General features: G+C 29.0%; 1 protein-coding gene across 1 annotated transcript; it reads right to left on the bottom strand.

Annotated features, from left to right (window-relative positions):
• Positions 1 to 14,062: 14,062 nt before the first annotated feature.
• On the bottom strand, positions 14,063 to 15,804 carry LOC124834675 (transcription factor bHLH18-like). Its single transcript, XM_047309427.2, has 3 exons — positions 15,321 to 15,804; positions 14,540 to 14,866; positions 14,063 to 14,266 (listed from the first exon to the last, which is right to left on the bottom strand). The coding sequence occupies exons 1-3, from the start codon at positions 15,696 to 15,698 to the stop codon at positions 14,186 to 14,188; spliced, it is 786 nt and encodes a 261-aa protein (XP_047165383.2). The 5' UTR covers positions 15,699 to 15,804; the 3' UTR covers positions 14,063 to 14,185.
• Positions 15,805 to 17,182: the final 1,378 nt, after the last annotated feature.

Here is a 17,182-nt window from a genome sequence, read left to right as displayed (position 1 = left end):
GGATTCTTTCCAGAGTCATTGAACTTAAATTATTCTAAGTACTTTCCGATCGTAATAGGGTTAGTTCATTTAACTAATTCAAAGAAGTCTTTCTCGGTATTGCCCTCGACGTTCGTCCTCGTTATGAAGAGGAGGGAACGTTCGTTTTTTTAAGAGAGTGGAACATAGAATGAAAATATATTTAAGAGGATGAATTAAGATGTGCGAACACCATGAGAACTGAAATTGTGATTGTGGATTTTGAACGAGCGTTCCAGGGTGGAACGACTCTTGATTGGATATTGAGATTGGTAAGTATGAACGTGGTAAGCTTAGATGGTGATCCATCCTGATATTCCATGAGTGCTCGTTCTCAAGTAGAGAGGAGTAGGTCATGTGTGGGAATGGCAGGAGGTCTAGTCCATAACTGTAACTTGGACAGAACAGACTAACCTTAGGTGGCTACTGATGAGCATTCCAGTTACCCCACCTGAGTGCACGGACGCCTTAGCTACACAGGATTCATACAGTCCGGACGGTCAGTCTAGTATCACGAGTTTGGATGAAATTTACGTATGAATTGAATGTATATGTTGTGAACTTACTGGCTGGAATTAAGATGTATGAACTGTATGTTGTGGTTTGAATTAAATTCAATAAGCTTACCCTGTGTCTTTTCCTTGTGTTGTCGTTCGTCCTTGAACCTTCGTCTTGTCTATGCGATGATCATCCGTGTGGATGTGAGCAGATGGAGAGGCGTTACTGGAAGAAACACTGGAAGAAGAAAATTTGGAGGACACCAACTTCGTAGAAGTGGAAGTGAAGGCCGAACAGTAGAGGCGTTCGGTTTTTAGTTAGATTAGCGAGTGGCTGTGAGCGAGCGCACTTTTATGGTTTGTTTATAGTTGGACGTTCGGTCATTGTTTTGTAAATCGTTCGTCCTTATCTTTTGTGAAAGCTCTTAAATTATGTACATGAAAGGCCGTTCGGCCATTTATTTAAATATGTTTCCTTCACTTTTAAAACTGTTTTGAATTATTAATATATGTGATTATTCTAAGTATATAGTTGATGACTGTATATATTTTGGGATGTTACAAGGTATATATAACTTCATTATATATAAGTATACGATGCTCTCTTTTTTTTTTAATAAGTGTGTACAGGTGTAAATTTAAAACATATTGCTATATACATATTTACATCATCAATTATGTATGTAATTGATTAACTTTATTATTTTTACTTTTATCTCCACAAAAAAACTAGTTCGCAAACACATTTATTTAAATACATGCAACAATGAGATAAAAATAATTGATGTTAACTTTGCAGTTTTATACTTCTAATTCTTTATAACACAGATAATTAAAATATACAACATTTCTAAAATATAAAACTGTGTACATAATAACTATAATTTGAAGAAAAAACATAAATAGTTACATTTTACACTATAAGCCTTTTTAAAAAAATATATATAGTTTTTTAAAATATATCATAACTTATTTTTTTGTCAACTTACATGTCTCACTTTGTTAAGAAAAATCTAACATGCATGAAAACAACAATTCATCAATCTCAAATTATTATGATTTTTTCTTTGTCTATTTTTGCTTTTTGTCCAACAATTTATGTAACTTATTGTCGAAGAAGTGGCTAAGCTTCCAGAGTGTCAAGAAATTTAAGGGCAAGTTTGGTGAGTGAATTATTTAAGTTGATGGAAAATCATTGACAACATTAAATTCTAATGTTTGGTATAATCGTTTTAAGAACTTCCATATGAGTGTAGCATTCTCAAGAACCATTTCTTAATTAAATGTCTATTTTAAAACTCAAACTTTTTATAGTTATATTTTTTTTTTGCAAAAATATATTTGTTCTTAACAAAAACGAACTATGGAGCATAAAAGTTGACTGCCAAACAATTAATAAAAATAAAGAGAAAACTGAGTCACAGACGATTCTCCCATGTTCAAATAAGTAGGAATATAAAATTATAAATATAAGAAAACTTACTAATAAAAAATTCTCCTTTAAGTAAGTAAAATTCAAAACTATTGATATAAGAATTTGATATCAACGTCAATTGTAATAAGAATATTCTTTTAATATATATATTTTTGCTGCTTTGGGACGATGATGATTCTTGCTCAACATTCCTGTTTTCAGATCGATTTGAGGATAAATGACCTGCAAAAGACACTCCGACACTCAAGATAGAATTTTTGTATGGAGATCTAAAGTAATTCAATTACGAAAAAGTGTCTGTTACATCGAAATTAAACCTCTACTTATAAAGTTTAAAAGAATCAGACTTTTAATTTACCTTTTAATGGTCATTAATGCTAACATTAATCACTCATCAATAACAGTTATCGTATTGATTATGCTTTAATTCTGCTCAACTCGTGTCCGATCAGCTGTGTAGTTCTCTTTCGTACTCCGACTGGACTGATCGGTTCATGTGACTTAAGTCGTAGTAATACCCGATCGGTAAGTTCTCATCCTGTAGTAACAATTATAATTATTCTATTTTTAAGAAATATGATGCATAATTTCAAGCCAAAATTATTTGAAAATCAGGAAAGATTCCGTTTACCTTCAAAGAAATGTAATTTGGGTTAGTCACGGACATTTGTTTGATTAGCTGATATTAGAAAGTTTTAAGCAGATGAAGACATGACTTACATAATCTTAATAATAACTATTATAATAATAATGCAACTTACTATAAAAAATTTAAAATAGTGGTCTCAATTATATGAATTAACTATTTGTTTGAATTACAATTATTTATATTTTTGTCATAGGTTATATCACATCTTATACGTTTTTGAATGGTCAGAGTCTTGCATATATTATAATCAAATAATTTGATTTGGACAAAAGAAGGGTAATATAAAAAAAATAATTCTAAGGAGTAGACATCGTATTGACTTTTGAGTAGAAAGATTTTGTTTTTTGTTTTGTTTCATAAACATGGTACTGACACTTAGATTAATTTAAATAGAGGTAAATGAAATTAATGGTGACAGTTTTTTCTACACTTATACTTTTAGAGATTCCACCTTTAGATTTTTTAATAAGGTTGAAATAGTTTCTTGTTAAGTTATTATCTCTTGTTAGAGTTTATAGGAATTGAATACTATAGTTAAATCAATTAATGGAAGTACCTAAATTTAATTACTTTTTAACAAATTTTCTTTTTAAGCTTTTAAATATAGTTGTTTTTAAATATTAGATTCTACGTGAAGCAAATAGAAAATCTACCTGCATAAAAAAATTTAATGTTCAAGTTAAAAGCATAAAATAATTATGAATATATAAAAGTGAATATGCGAAGTCAGTTAATACTTCATATAGATTTATACTGTATTTATAGATTTTTTATACTTGGCTAAAATATGTAAAAGATATCAACAATAAATAAAAAACTATGATTTTTCACATAATATTTATCATTTAATATGTTACTTCAAATACGTACGAGTGATTGTTAAAATCATGATATTTTTGCAGGTTTTATTAATATTATATTAATTGTTTAGATATTATATTCTATGATTAAATATCTATTATATGTTATTATATACATTTGGAATACGAAGAAGGAGAGGTACAATAGTGTTTTTAATTCCTATTTGTTGTCTTAATTATAAATACTTGTTTTAAATTGGATTATTCATCGTGACAACATTTCAAGATTATTTTTTACTAGTATATATATATATATATATATATATATATATATATATATATATATATGCGTATAAATTTTAAAAAAAATATTATAAACACTAGATAGCTAATGATAACTATTTTAACTTATTTTATTTCTGAAAAAAAAAATCTTTACTTATGTTGAAATCAGGATAATTGAAGAATAAAGTAGGTTTTGATGAATTAATTGATTTTAAAAGAATTTTTAAAGAAAGAATTCCTCTTCTGTTTTTAATATTGTTTAAGTTTGAAAAAGATTAATCTATCTATAATACAATTGAAACCATTATAAAAATTATTTTTTTTAAATCTAAAAATAAATCAATGTAATAAAAATAACTAAAAGAAGAAATTTTAACATTCTTAAAATATTACAATTGGTTACATTTTTTGTTGACATTTGACGAAGTCTGAAACTGATACGGTAGCACAATAAAAAAAGGAAACCTAATAAAAGTATCAATCTATCTCTACTTATAATTTTGACACTATTAATCTTTTTGATTTTTTTTTATCCTTTCATATCCTAAAACCTATGTCATTTACCAAAATACCTCTATCACTTTTCTTGATATGTGAAAATGTCACTCTTAAATATTCTCACTATCTTTTTTAATTTACAAAAATTAATACTATTATTACTATTACTATTATTATTGTTATTTTATTATCATATTATTATTATATATTACTAGTATTAAATAATACTATTAATATTATTATTATTTGTAAGACCCATGAAAAAAATATTTACAATTTTATTAGTAAAAATAGTTTTTTTGAATGGAAAATATAATAAGTTTATAATATAAAATGTGGAAGTTAAATAAGAAATTTTGTTAGCTTAATTGGTAGAAAATTTTGGTGATGGGTTCAAACTCTTTTATACCTTTTGGGTAAATAAAAAAAAAATTTTAAAAAAATAAATAAAATAAAATTTAAAATATTGATAATGGAGAAAGCATTCAGATTTGAAGTCAATATTGGGGAATCCATTATGAATCCATTATGTAAGTGGTGAATCCATTATGTAAGTGGTAAATCCATTATGTAAGTGGTGAGATTAAAATAATAAATAATATTAAAAAGAATGATGAATAGTAAAATTTTTGGACTATAAATAGCAAGCATGGGGAAGGCTGAAAATTTGCACCAAAAATTTAGAAAAATTTTGAAAGAAGAGAGTTGGAGGAAATTCTAGTTGCAAAGGGGAAATTCTGGAAGTTTTCGGGGAACAATTTCTAAAGCACGAGATTAAGTCTGGAATAGGGAAGCTAATCCTTTTTATATATGATTTTTATGCATGTTATGATCATGAATATGAGTTATGAATATGTTAAAATGTTGGTAATGGTTATCTATTCATTTGTATAAATTTAGTTTTCATGATTATAATTTTCTTATTTTTGCATTACTGTGGTAAAATCTTCCTTTTAATTATTTTTACCATTGGATTTAGCTAAAAGTTTAATGTATGAATCCTAAGACCTATTTATTCACTTTGACCGTTAGGATCATTAATTAGAAGTCTATACATGGAGAAATAAATTTTGCATGTTTGAGTAAATTATACCCCTATAATTTGGTTACTGGGTCCTCTCGGTAAAATATAGATTGCGACCTATTTGACCGTTTGATCAACCTGAAAATTTGATATATGATTCCTAAGATATATTAATACACTTTGACCGTTCGGATTTGTAATTAAATATCTGTACTTGGAGAAATAAATCCTGCATTTTTGAGTAAATTAATTACCCCTATAGTTCTGTTACTGAATTCGCTCGGAAAAATATAGATTCTGACTTATTCGACCGTTAGATCAACCTGAAAGTTTTATATATGATTCTTAGGACATATTACTACAATTTGACCGATCGGATTTGTAATTGGAAGTCTATGTTTTGAGAAATTAATTTTGAAAGTTTGAAAAATCTGATGAATACAATATTTCTGTTCTTAAGTTATGATGGTAAAAACTTCATATATATTTCATTTACTGTTAGATTGAGCCCAAACTTTAGTATGTAGTTCATAAGACATAGTAAGTCATCTTGACCGTTCAGATTTGTAATAAAATGTCTGTGCCTAGAGGAATTTGTTCCGCAATTTGAGTTTAACCGAAAACCACATAAAATTCTGTCCCTGAGTTACCTCAGTAAAACCTCCATATCTATCTAGTTAACCGTTGGATCAACCCGAAATTTTAATATGTAGTTTCTAACACATAGTGAATTACTTTGACCGTTCAGATTTGAAGTCGGAGTTACAGATTTAGAGATATTAATTTCGTATCTTCTTAAGGATCTCAATATTGCTTAATTTCTATTTTTGATATCTATATTGAAATTCGGTGTTAATTTTATATGCTGTTGTTTTGAATCTGTAAATAAGAAATTTGTTAAAAACTAGTTGAGGAACACTTTGGCTAAGGAAAGACTTGGTACTTAAGTTGTCCATTGTGATGCACCTCTCTTTCCTGGAAGTCTACTCGACAAGTTTTTAACTTAAATCCTATTGAACAGATTTTGTACTGTTAAATTATTGTGCAATATATCTTGTTGGAATGGAAATGTCTGATGAATTCATGTTATTGTGGTAGATATGAAATTATGAATTATATTGTATTTTATTATATTGCAATTGAATTTATGCGTCTGAACATGATATGAGTATTATGGGGAGATTTTGTAAGGGTATAATGTGAGTTGAGGAATATGAGTATGGTATTAGTCTCGTGGAGAGATTCAGTAATGTTATGGTATTTGTGTATATGTTGATGTTGAGGGTCCCGTAGTTGGAGGTTATCCTGATTTTCTAATAATCATCCAGTTTCAAGTAGAGAAGGATGAATTATGTGGTGAGAGGAGCAGGAGGTCCTGGTCTATGTGCCGATTTTGGACATAGTGAGGGGACTAACCTTGTGAATGGTATGAAGTATTTTGGAAGTGTATTTGTAAGAAGAAGTAGAAGTCATTACAAGTGCATAACCTCTCGTGACCGCTCATCAACGTATCATCCGGATGAGTGTCTTTTGGGTATTGTGGTGTTTATAGGGTATTGTGGGACGAGTGTCCAATAGGAATTGTGGTACGATGGTATGAGGGTGTCTGACATAATTATTATATGATGTTTGTATCGAAGTAATTATGCATGTTTTATAAATAATTTGTTGCATGTTAGCTCACCCTACTTGTTTGTGTTTGTGTATGTGCGATGATCGTATAATTCGTTATACGGGAGCAGATGAAGGAATGTCGTTTGATCCAGTGCCGTTGAAGAAAGAAATAGAAGAATAAATTAGAAGAATTTGAGAGTACACAATAGATAGGATTAAGGAGTACAGTTATCCAAGTCTGGCTGGGAAGTTTTAAAACTTAAGTACAAGTTCATAATTCTCTAAAATACATGATTGAATAAAGATTCAATGGGACCTAAAGAGTGTTTCCAAAATACAGATCATGATAAAATGAAGGCTAGAAGTCTTTCAAAATAAAGAGCTATTTAAAATAAGAGCTAGTATAAATCCTAAGCACTAGGGGCTGGGTCTTCCTCAACTTCCAAAGCTTGCTCCAAAGGTACATCATCACCTATTGCTCACATCCAAAGGATTGGATGATCATCGCAAGGGGGAAAGCAAACACATGCAACACATACAAATGCAAGGGTGAGCTAGGTCTCAAACAATCATACAATTCATTTTCAATCAATCTAGCATTTTCCATAATATCCATACACACATAAACACCTTAGTCATCATAAACATAAGCATTTATTTCATAAAACTCATCAAAACAAGCATCCTATCATGTTAAGACTCTAGACACGTCCGGACTTGGAATGAATGTAGAGTTGGGGCGGGTTGTGAACTTGTGATGGCCCCTACTGCTTTGCAAAGCCATTGCTGAGGGGTTCCACCCGACCATACACAAGGCTAGTCCGTTACCATGGAATAGACCTTCAGTTATAGCGCCTACCCTAGGACCTCCCACTACTCCCACCACACGCGTCAATCATCTCTAAGTGAGAATGAAAGACCGTTGGAGTGTTAGGGATAACCCCCCATATGGAAGCCTCTCACATTCATTCAATACACTAACTGATCCCACCGAGAGATCTTAATTTCATATTCAATCCGACCACTTTAAATCACATGATATTCCTCTTGGATCAATAATGGACCTCATAAACCACTTTGATTCACCAAACATAAACTTTCATAGTCATTCAAGTGCATTCTTACTATATTGTCTCATACCAAACCCATACACCATCATACAACATCAACCATGTCATAAAAACCACTCATACATTACATACTTTCACAAAACCATCACTTATTAACACAAATTTCTTTAGGACTTTTAATTTTCAATACTTAAGTAATTCAAACAGCTTGGAAACCCTCACCAGTGGCTCCGGAAGGGTCAAAAACCCCAAAAACGACCTAAAGAATGTCCAAAACGGACATCCAGAACCCCACAAACTATCAAAAACTATCCTGGATGATTTTCCGACGACAATAATTGATTATCATATGTGATAATCGATTATTTGCGAAAGCTTTGAAGAGGATACAACTCTCTGACTAAAATAATCGATTATCAAGTGAGATAATCGATTATTCTTATCAGTTTTTGATAGCAACGTGATTTTTCTGGTTTTGGTGCATCTTAGACATATCCAAATGAACAAATTAAAATTTGTAACACTAATATTGATATGAAACATGTTTATAGATGAAAGTAAAGTATTACATTGGTCATTTGGATGGGAATTAGATGTACTAAACCAACTCAATTTCTACTTCAAAACATCTAACTCAATAATTAGAAGACCCCAAACCCAATTCTAACAATTTGTACCTATTCTGACCAATTTGGTGACTCAAACAAGTCACAATCCACTTGCTAAGACTGCCCCCAATAGCCCAATTATACCCAGAACTCCTAACTCTCAAATTCACTACCTCACTTCCTCCAAAATGGCCTAAAATTGACCTTAAAGACACTTGATTTCCTTTCTAACAGCACTATCACAAAATTTTCATGCCAAAACAGTTTCAACATACACAATTCCATCATTCTAAGTCATTCCAAACAGTTGATAGCCCTTAATCACCAAATTCACATAACACACACTTCCATACATGCATTTCAAGTTTAACTAGAACTAAGTTCATGCTTCCACAACATACCACTACAAATTTTATCATGCATTCACTCCAACAGTAAAATCAAGAGTAGAACTAGCTCCCCTTACCTTGGTGGTTATAAGCACAACACTTTAGAAGAAGCCCCAAAATAGTAACCCTCGCACAGAAACAAGTTCAACAGGACCTACAAACCACCAAATTGGGTAGAGTACAACTCTTAGAGCTAGAATGAACAAGGAACTAAAGGAAAAAGTTACCAACTGCATGCAACCAGTAAAGTGGCATGCCCTAGATTCAAAGACAATGGAGGAGAAGGGGAAAAACGACTTACCAGTAGGAATGAAGAAAACGTTCGGTTCAAAACGGAGCTCCCGACTCTGGGAACGCGGGGACGACACCTAAATGACAATGCAATGGCTGGTGCAATGTGGAGATTAGAGAGAAGGTAAAGGAAGAAGAAGAAGCTTTCTAGAGAGAGGAACACTTTTAAGAAAATGAGTTCAGCTTCTTTTTCTAAAAGTTTAGCAGAAACTATAAAACTGTTTTCTTTTTAATAAAAAGCCCCTCCCCTTTTTCTTAATAATGTTTTCACCCCATCCTCTTTTAATATATACATATATATTTTTAGGTTCTTACAAATATAATTATTACTAATATTATTACTTTTATAACTATTTTGATTAAATATTATTATGATTATGATATAATATTACTATTATTATTATTACTAGTATTTCAAATATTATTATATATTATTATTATTATATAATATAAAAACCTGAAAAATGACATTCAAAAGTGATTATATAATATAAAAATCTTACTAACATATATTCATATTCATCAAAAGTACCAAATCAATTCAATTTCAATACAATAAAAACACAAAAAAAAAATTCTTAGTTTACTACTACTTTATAAACAATCAATTAACCTTTCTTACCTGTTCAAACAATTCTATAAGATCAAAACCTTCTCCGTCAACTCATATAACTCTAGTAGCACCTACAGACCACATAATTATGACCAAGGTAGGTCCTCGACAAGAAACTACAAAAAGAGGTTTGATGACACATGCATCAAACCTACATGCATGTGGCTTTTAAACATAAATTAAAAAAAGGAGTATAAATTAACTTACTTTATAGGAAAAACTGATTGGGTGATGTTGTAGGCCTCACTATTGTGATCGTTTTGAGCGCCTCATGATCTTCAAAAAGATAACTTATACGCTTACAATCTTAGACAAAAGGAAGAAGAAGCCTAGAGAAAAGGTTTTAGAGAGATGATAAGTGTTTTAGATAATAAAACACATTTATAAAATTTTATTTATATTATTGAATTTTTAACATTAAAATAGTCGGTCTCATTATTTTAAAATACCTATCAACTCTAATGTTCTATTTTATAAGTTGTTATAATTACTTTTCGAAAAAGACTCAAATATTGATAAAAGAATGTTAGATTTTAGGGTTACATATGTTTTCAGTCTCAAGTATTATGTTATTTTGGGTTTCGTCCCTCTTTCAAAGGTTTGTTGATTTTCATCATCTTCCTTAGGAAACTCGCATTTTTCGTCCTCAAAAAGCAACGACGTTAAATTTTCTTTGAGATGACTAACAGTGTGCCACATATGATGCTAGCTTCCATGTTAAGTGTGTGCCACGTTGCTAACTTTCATGTTAAGTGTGTGCCATGACGTCATTTTAGAGTTAGCCTCTGGTGCACTGGATTTGAGACAACAAGATTTGCGTTTGTCGTTGCAGTTCTTTCAGGACCCTATCATGCTTCAACACCAGCCTAAAAGCCACAACGAGGCAGATGCTATTCGTCGGAACGACGCTCGGCTTCAACGGTTGCAGTGGTGGCATCAAGTGGTGTTGTTCTCTTAGCATCAAGTGGCATAGGGGGTGTAGGTTTCATGGTTGTTCGATCTTCTTCAACATCCCAAACACAAGCTTTTGGCATGAGAGAAACTGTTTCTGCAGCTGCTTCACAGGTTTCAAGTTAATTGTTTATGCTAAACCATTAAAGTTGTTGAACCTCATGCTTGACATATCAAAGGACAAAATTAACATTTTGCTTTTAGTATGTTCAACCTATTTAGATAAACTTCTTCAAAATATTTCTAAAGAAAAAAAATTCTACACATTAGTTTGTTAATAAGTTTTGTTTATTTATACATATTAATTTTAACTAGTCAAAGCTACTGGTATGCTTATTTATTTGGATCAACAAAACAATACTGGATTTTACTGCTTGTAAGTGTTGAATGATAACAGTTCATTTTCATCCATGGAAATCCACAATAGTAGAATCACAGGTATTGGAACGGACTTGCTCCTCCTCCTCCTCCATCTTCCTCAATCTCACCAACCCTTTTCCTTTCCCTCCGACCTTAGCATCCTCAATTTCTTCCCCAAATCCTCCACGTTGTAAGTCTTCAAGAACCCAGCTGAAAACATCATCATCAACTTTGTACCCTCTTTCCTCATCTTTTTCCCGAAAATGCCCTGCAACAAGGTGTTCGTGCCGCCGATAATCCTAGGACGACCCTGCGACAACGAGGTTTAGGCACCAGACAAGTTCTGCAGGCTCTCACCGAGGGAGGATGATTCTCTCGATCTGGGGGGATTCCCCTACACGTTATGGCGCTGATAGATTTGCTAGAACACGAATTGTTGTTGCTGGAACGAGAATTGTCGTTGCTCTCGCCATGGATTTCAAAAATACATAAAAGATCCCAACTTTGTTTTATTGAAGATAAGGAAAGAACCCTAATTTTTCAAGAAACACCTATTCTAATTTAAAAAAAATAAAATTTAACGTTGTGGCAAACACTTAACATGGAAGTTAGCATCAAACGTGGCACACCGTTAGCCACCTTAGAAAAAATTTAACGTCGTTACTTTTTGAACAATAAAAATTCGAGTTTCCTAAGGAAGAAGATAAAAATGAACAAACCTTTGAAAGAGGAACAAAACCCAAAATAGCATGATACTTAAGAGATTAAAAACATATTTAACCCTAGATTTTAAAACTCAAAAATTCAACGTGAGCATCTTCAAACATCATCAAACACATTTGGTCTTCATTTGTGTTTTTAAAACTCTTCTTAAGAATCAACCTAATACTCAACAACCAAAGGGGTGCAGTAGGAGTAATGAGGTGTACTACAGTGGAGATTTACAGTGCGAAAGAATTAATGTTGAGGATTAAGTTGTAAAACAAGGGTATTTTAATCTTTTTGCTATTCATATGACGTGCATATAGTAATTCTGAGAGTGTAGGAAGTACAAGTCTAAATTCGCTGACCCCGTGGTATCTTAACCCAAAAGAATTGCCCAAATATATTTAACACCCCAAACTTGATCAGTAACTCAGCTACCAATGACTCAATTAAATACCTGCAAAATTATTTTAATTTATAATTGATAATGGCAATTGAGCACGTATAATAATATTACTAGAAAAGTTATTTTATTTTATAATTGTTCCAATTTTAATCATGATCCAATTCAATATAAAAAATTTATCAATTCGTATTATTAATTAATTTTAATAAAAAATACAGCTATTTATTGAAACTATTTCTGTGATTAATTCTTTTACCATTAAATCATAGAATAAAATAATTGTTTATTAACATGCATTTTATACATTTAAATCCATTTCAATATTTAAGTAAATTTGTGTAATAATAACTAACGTATTTATAATAACTAACGTATTTAAGATGAATAAAATTATTCCAGGAAAAGTTATGACTCAATTGAGTCAAAATTTTGAATTTGGAAAAATCGAATTAAATATACAAAATATTGTCATGTAACATTATCACTAATATATGAAATATTAACATCGTGATATTGTCATATAGTATTGACATTAATACGTAATATTGACATTAACATGATATGTCACGTAACATGTGACATTGATATTATCACGTGACACAACGAGATTTCAACACGTGAAAAAATAAAAAAATAAACAAAAAAATTAAAAATATTACAAACTAATACGTGATAAATAAAAAAATAATATGAATATGAATTATTTTAACAAATATTTAACTAAATTAGAAAATAAAAAAACTAAATTGAGTAAATTATAATAAAAACGAAAATAAGATTTTAGGCTAATTTTAAATGTAGGATTGTCTTATAGTTTAATGCCCTTAAATATATTTTTAATATATAAACAAAATGTTTGTTAATTTTTTTATGATATCACAATATTTTATATATTTTAAATTGTCATTATTAAAAATAAATTATATTGAAGTATAAAATTATATATATAAATGGATAATAATAAAAAAGAAAATATAAGTGAAATGATGATGTATTTATTTAAAAATTAATTATAATAATGATAATTGTAAATTTCATAATATAAGGTAAATAATGTTGTTTTTATGTGTTACAACTTTCATTAGATTTGTTTTCCATTAAAAGAATTAGGTTAGTTTTAATTGATGAAAACTTATCTCTTTGAAACGTCACATTATCCTGTGTATATAATGATGATATTGATGTTATCCGTATATACTATATAAACGTCACTTTATATACGGTGCACACGTTACTATCATTAAAACTCAATTATCAAATAATGTCAGTAATGAATTTTATCGATAAAAATCAAAATCCAAAAGAAAATGGCGAGAGATTTTAATTTACTATTAAAATTTAATTATTAACGAATTTTATTGACAAATCCATTATAAATGAATTTACCTAAATAAAGTTATATATATATATATATATATATATATATATATATATATATATATGATTTGTTAAATTATGTAGTCTATCAAATTTTAGTTCACAAAAATATTTTTATATATTGTAAATTTTAAGTTTTGAAGTTAAAAATATTTGAATCATTTTTATTTTATTTTAAATTAAAAATGAAAATTATTTAAATATATATATGTTTAAAGTATATTTTTTTATGAATAGAGTTTTTTGTTAACTAAAATTTAATAGAGAGGTTATCTAAGTCAGTAAATCCTATATATTAAAACTGTAAATTATTAACCTCACATTTAAAATTAAGATTATTGATAAAAAATGTCAATTAACTATAAAAAATTCTAAAATTGATTATTATTTTCAGTCAATAAATCTATTTTATTAATGAATTGTTATTATTAACTAAAATTTCATCAATAAATACATAATTCCCCAGGGAGAATAAAACACACTAATTAAATCATGAATGAGTAAATAATACAAAGAAGTTTTATGGTGAGGCAAGGTTTTGCCTACCTAATACACATCAATATAAATGAACACAAAATTCTTCACTAACATAATGTTATTGCAAGTTATATAATTTCAATAAATCCTCATTTAAAATATTCACTAACTCATGTATTGCCATGCTGACATGTTCCACCTGCACAACAATATATTGCAAAACTTGATTACATAATGACACGAGTATGTTAGAAAGAAAATCTTTATAATTATTTCTAGAAAAAAATAAGAAAAAATGACATCAATTTTTTCATAAATTAATTGATGTAAGAGCTAATTTATAAATGTTATTTGCAGGAAAAAAAAATTCTATTATTAACTTTAATTTAAGACATATTTATGGAGAAGTTTCCTCTAAAGAAACCCTAGTTAATAATATTTTTCCTTTTGCATGGATGATATTAGATTGTACCTGGCAAATGATAGAAATGTTTAGAGCAGAACTTCCCAATGGCAGAACACTGCTACAAACTATGGAGAGATGGTGAGATTCAAGCTTCGAAAATAGCTTTGTTACAATGTGTTCTCGTCTGTCACAAATAACTCTGATTCTTACATCTTTACCTGAAACACTTGCATCGACTTTCGGAAATTTTTCTGAAATATTAACATTGGATCCCTTGTTTTTGCAGCACTTTACAGATTCTGTCTTACGTTTCTGTTCTTGCAAATCATTTACACGATTCTGTAAATGTTTCACATAATCGATCGTTTTTCCAACGATAGATATCTTGTCCAACTGCACATACATACAACTATTTTACTTTTAACCACACACAAAATGTTTCAGATACTTTCAATATGGACAATGATACTTTCACAACATTTTTTCGACAACATTTTAACATAATCAATATGTTATTTTGTGATTGATACATGTTAATATTTATGATTATTATTAATAATTTTGGACCAATCACAGAATGACACATAAATGATGTTAAAATGTTATAAAAAAATATTGTCAAAATATTATTATTCGTATTAGAAAATGTTTTTTTAAACAACTATTCTTTTACAATAGCTTATGTGATATTTCATGATTCATCCATTACAAATATACATACTAATAAAAATAAGTGACACATAATTTATTATGAAAATATTGTTAAAAGAACTGTTAATATATCATAATCAATATATATTATCAAAATGTTATAAAAAAAATTATTAAAAAACTATTTTCCTTTTACCTTTTTCAAACCAGGAAGCATGGTTGAAAGTTCTATCATCATAGTGCTGATTTTCTCTCTCCTCTTCCTCTCGGCCATGATGTGCTGTTCCGTCTGAAAAGTGCTTTTTTTCTTTTCAGGCTTTGCATGGAATGCTGCATCAGCAACATTTGAAACCACAGTGGAGTCTTCAAAAGCGAGAGTGCAGGATGAAAATACCTGTTTCTCCGAACCAGAATTCGCACGTTGTGTGCTCTTTTTCAAACACGAACCATCGCCCATGTTGTTGTTGTTTTTGTTGATACCAAAACCTGAACCACTCTCTTCCTTCATCAATTCTTCCTCGAGAGAGTTCATCTCGTGTTCAACGAACAAATGAAACTCATCATCATCACCCATTTCCTGCAAAAATGAAAATCATTTTCAGAAGAACCAAATGATTTATCGTACGATGTTTGGTTGCATGATTCTGATGCAGTGGATCTTGTTTACCAAATCGGAAACCAGTTTTCCCATGATTCATCCATTGTTTATGCCAATAATATGTTGATTTTGTTTGATATATATTCTGAAAAAGAAGAGAAAAGCAGCAACCCAGTTGTACAATGACGTATACTACACATCTTTATCGTACCAAGTCTTTAGAAGGGATCTTGATTATATATATATATCAATAAAATATTATTTTTTAAGTAATTAAAAGTTAAAATATGAAAAAAATAATTAATATGTGATAAAATATTATTTTTATGTAAAAAATGTTAAAATATAAATAAAAAATAATTAAAATGTAACTTTATAAAAATCTTGTATTAAAATAATTTTTTAAAAAAAATTAAAAATTATTTACTACGAGGGACTAGGCAAGTAAAAGTAAGATGAATTATATATTGGAATAATCTTGGAAAAGGCAAATTTTTCAGTTTATTTGATTTTGGAAAATTGTAAAGAGTAGTAGGTAGGTAAGAGAATGATATGAATTTTAAGTAATAAATTTATAACCTATTTTATAAAGATAACTTTAAAATATGTTGTCGTAACATATTATTGTAAAATAAAATGAATTACGTAATCTTTGATTCTGAGATTACTATTTATTTTTAGGATGTTTTTGGTGAAAAAAGTATAGTATTCAAAACTTAGTTTTTAGCTCTTTAATTCATATTATATTTGAATTAAAGTGTTTTTTTGCTTAATATTTTTATTCTTAAAACCTAGTTAATAAGTGTGAAATATTTGCTACTATATTTAAAATTTTAATTAAGCATTAGATTTTTAACTGATTTTTTTTAAATAATGAATATTTAAAGATATAAAAAGCAATATCAGTTAAGCTTTTTATTGAAATTTCAATATTTGAAGATATTTTGGCTTGTTTATTATAAGAAGATAAGTCTTCGCTTTAACCAACAGAAAAGAAATTCGGGCAGACGCTAAAGACATCCAAAAGGTAAAAATACGTCATTTTCTTATCTCTGAATTCGCGTGCTGTATAACAAGTGTTACTAAAAATGATTAAAATACTTTACATAAAAAACAAATTAAAAAATTACAATCATTAATGTTACTTATAAAGAATAAAAATGATATATGTTGTTTTTTTTTTCTGAAATTCAGTTTATCTGAAAAAGAATTTTTTATTGTTATTGTGTTATCTGATTATTTTTCTGAGAAAGCAGCAATATAAGGATAGTCGAGTCCAATTTTGGGTAAATGAATATTTTTTAATGATCTTTTCTATGCTTTAGATTTTCATAATCTAATTACTTTATAATTTGAAAATTTGAATGAGGTTATCATTTAGAGTCTTTCCAAATTAGTTTAAAATCACTATATAACATACAAATATTTTAGCTATTTAATATTATTAAATTTTAAATTAG

Source organism: Vigna umbellata, chromosome 7, assembly GCF_029865625.1.
Source record: "Vigna umbellata cultivar VRB3 chromosome 7, Vumbellata_1.0, whole genome shotgun sequence".
In the NCBI taxonomy this organism is placed as follows: domain Eukaryota; kingdom Viridiplantae; phylum Streptophyta; class Magnoliopsida; order Fabales; family Fabaceae; genus Vigna; species Vigna umbellata.
This window is presented reverse-complemented; position numbering and strand designations above follow the sequence as displayed.

What these genes read in the sequence shown, in the direction of transcription:
- LOC124834675 (XM_047309427.2), bottom strand. Translation starts at nt 15,698, where the DNA reads ATGGGTGATGATGATGAGTTTCATTTGTTCGTTGAACACGAGATGAAC. An exon ending in TGCTTCCTGGTTTGAAAAAG is followed by an intron (nt 14,867 to 15,320) that starts GTAAAAGGAAAA and finishes ATGTATGTGCAG; the next exon opens with TTGGACAAGATATCTATCGT. An exon ending in ACATTTCTATCATTTGCCAG is followed by an intron (nt 14,267 to 14,539) that starts GTACAATCTAAT and finishes ATTGTTGTGCAG; the next exon opens with GTGGAACATGTCAGCATGGC.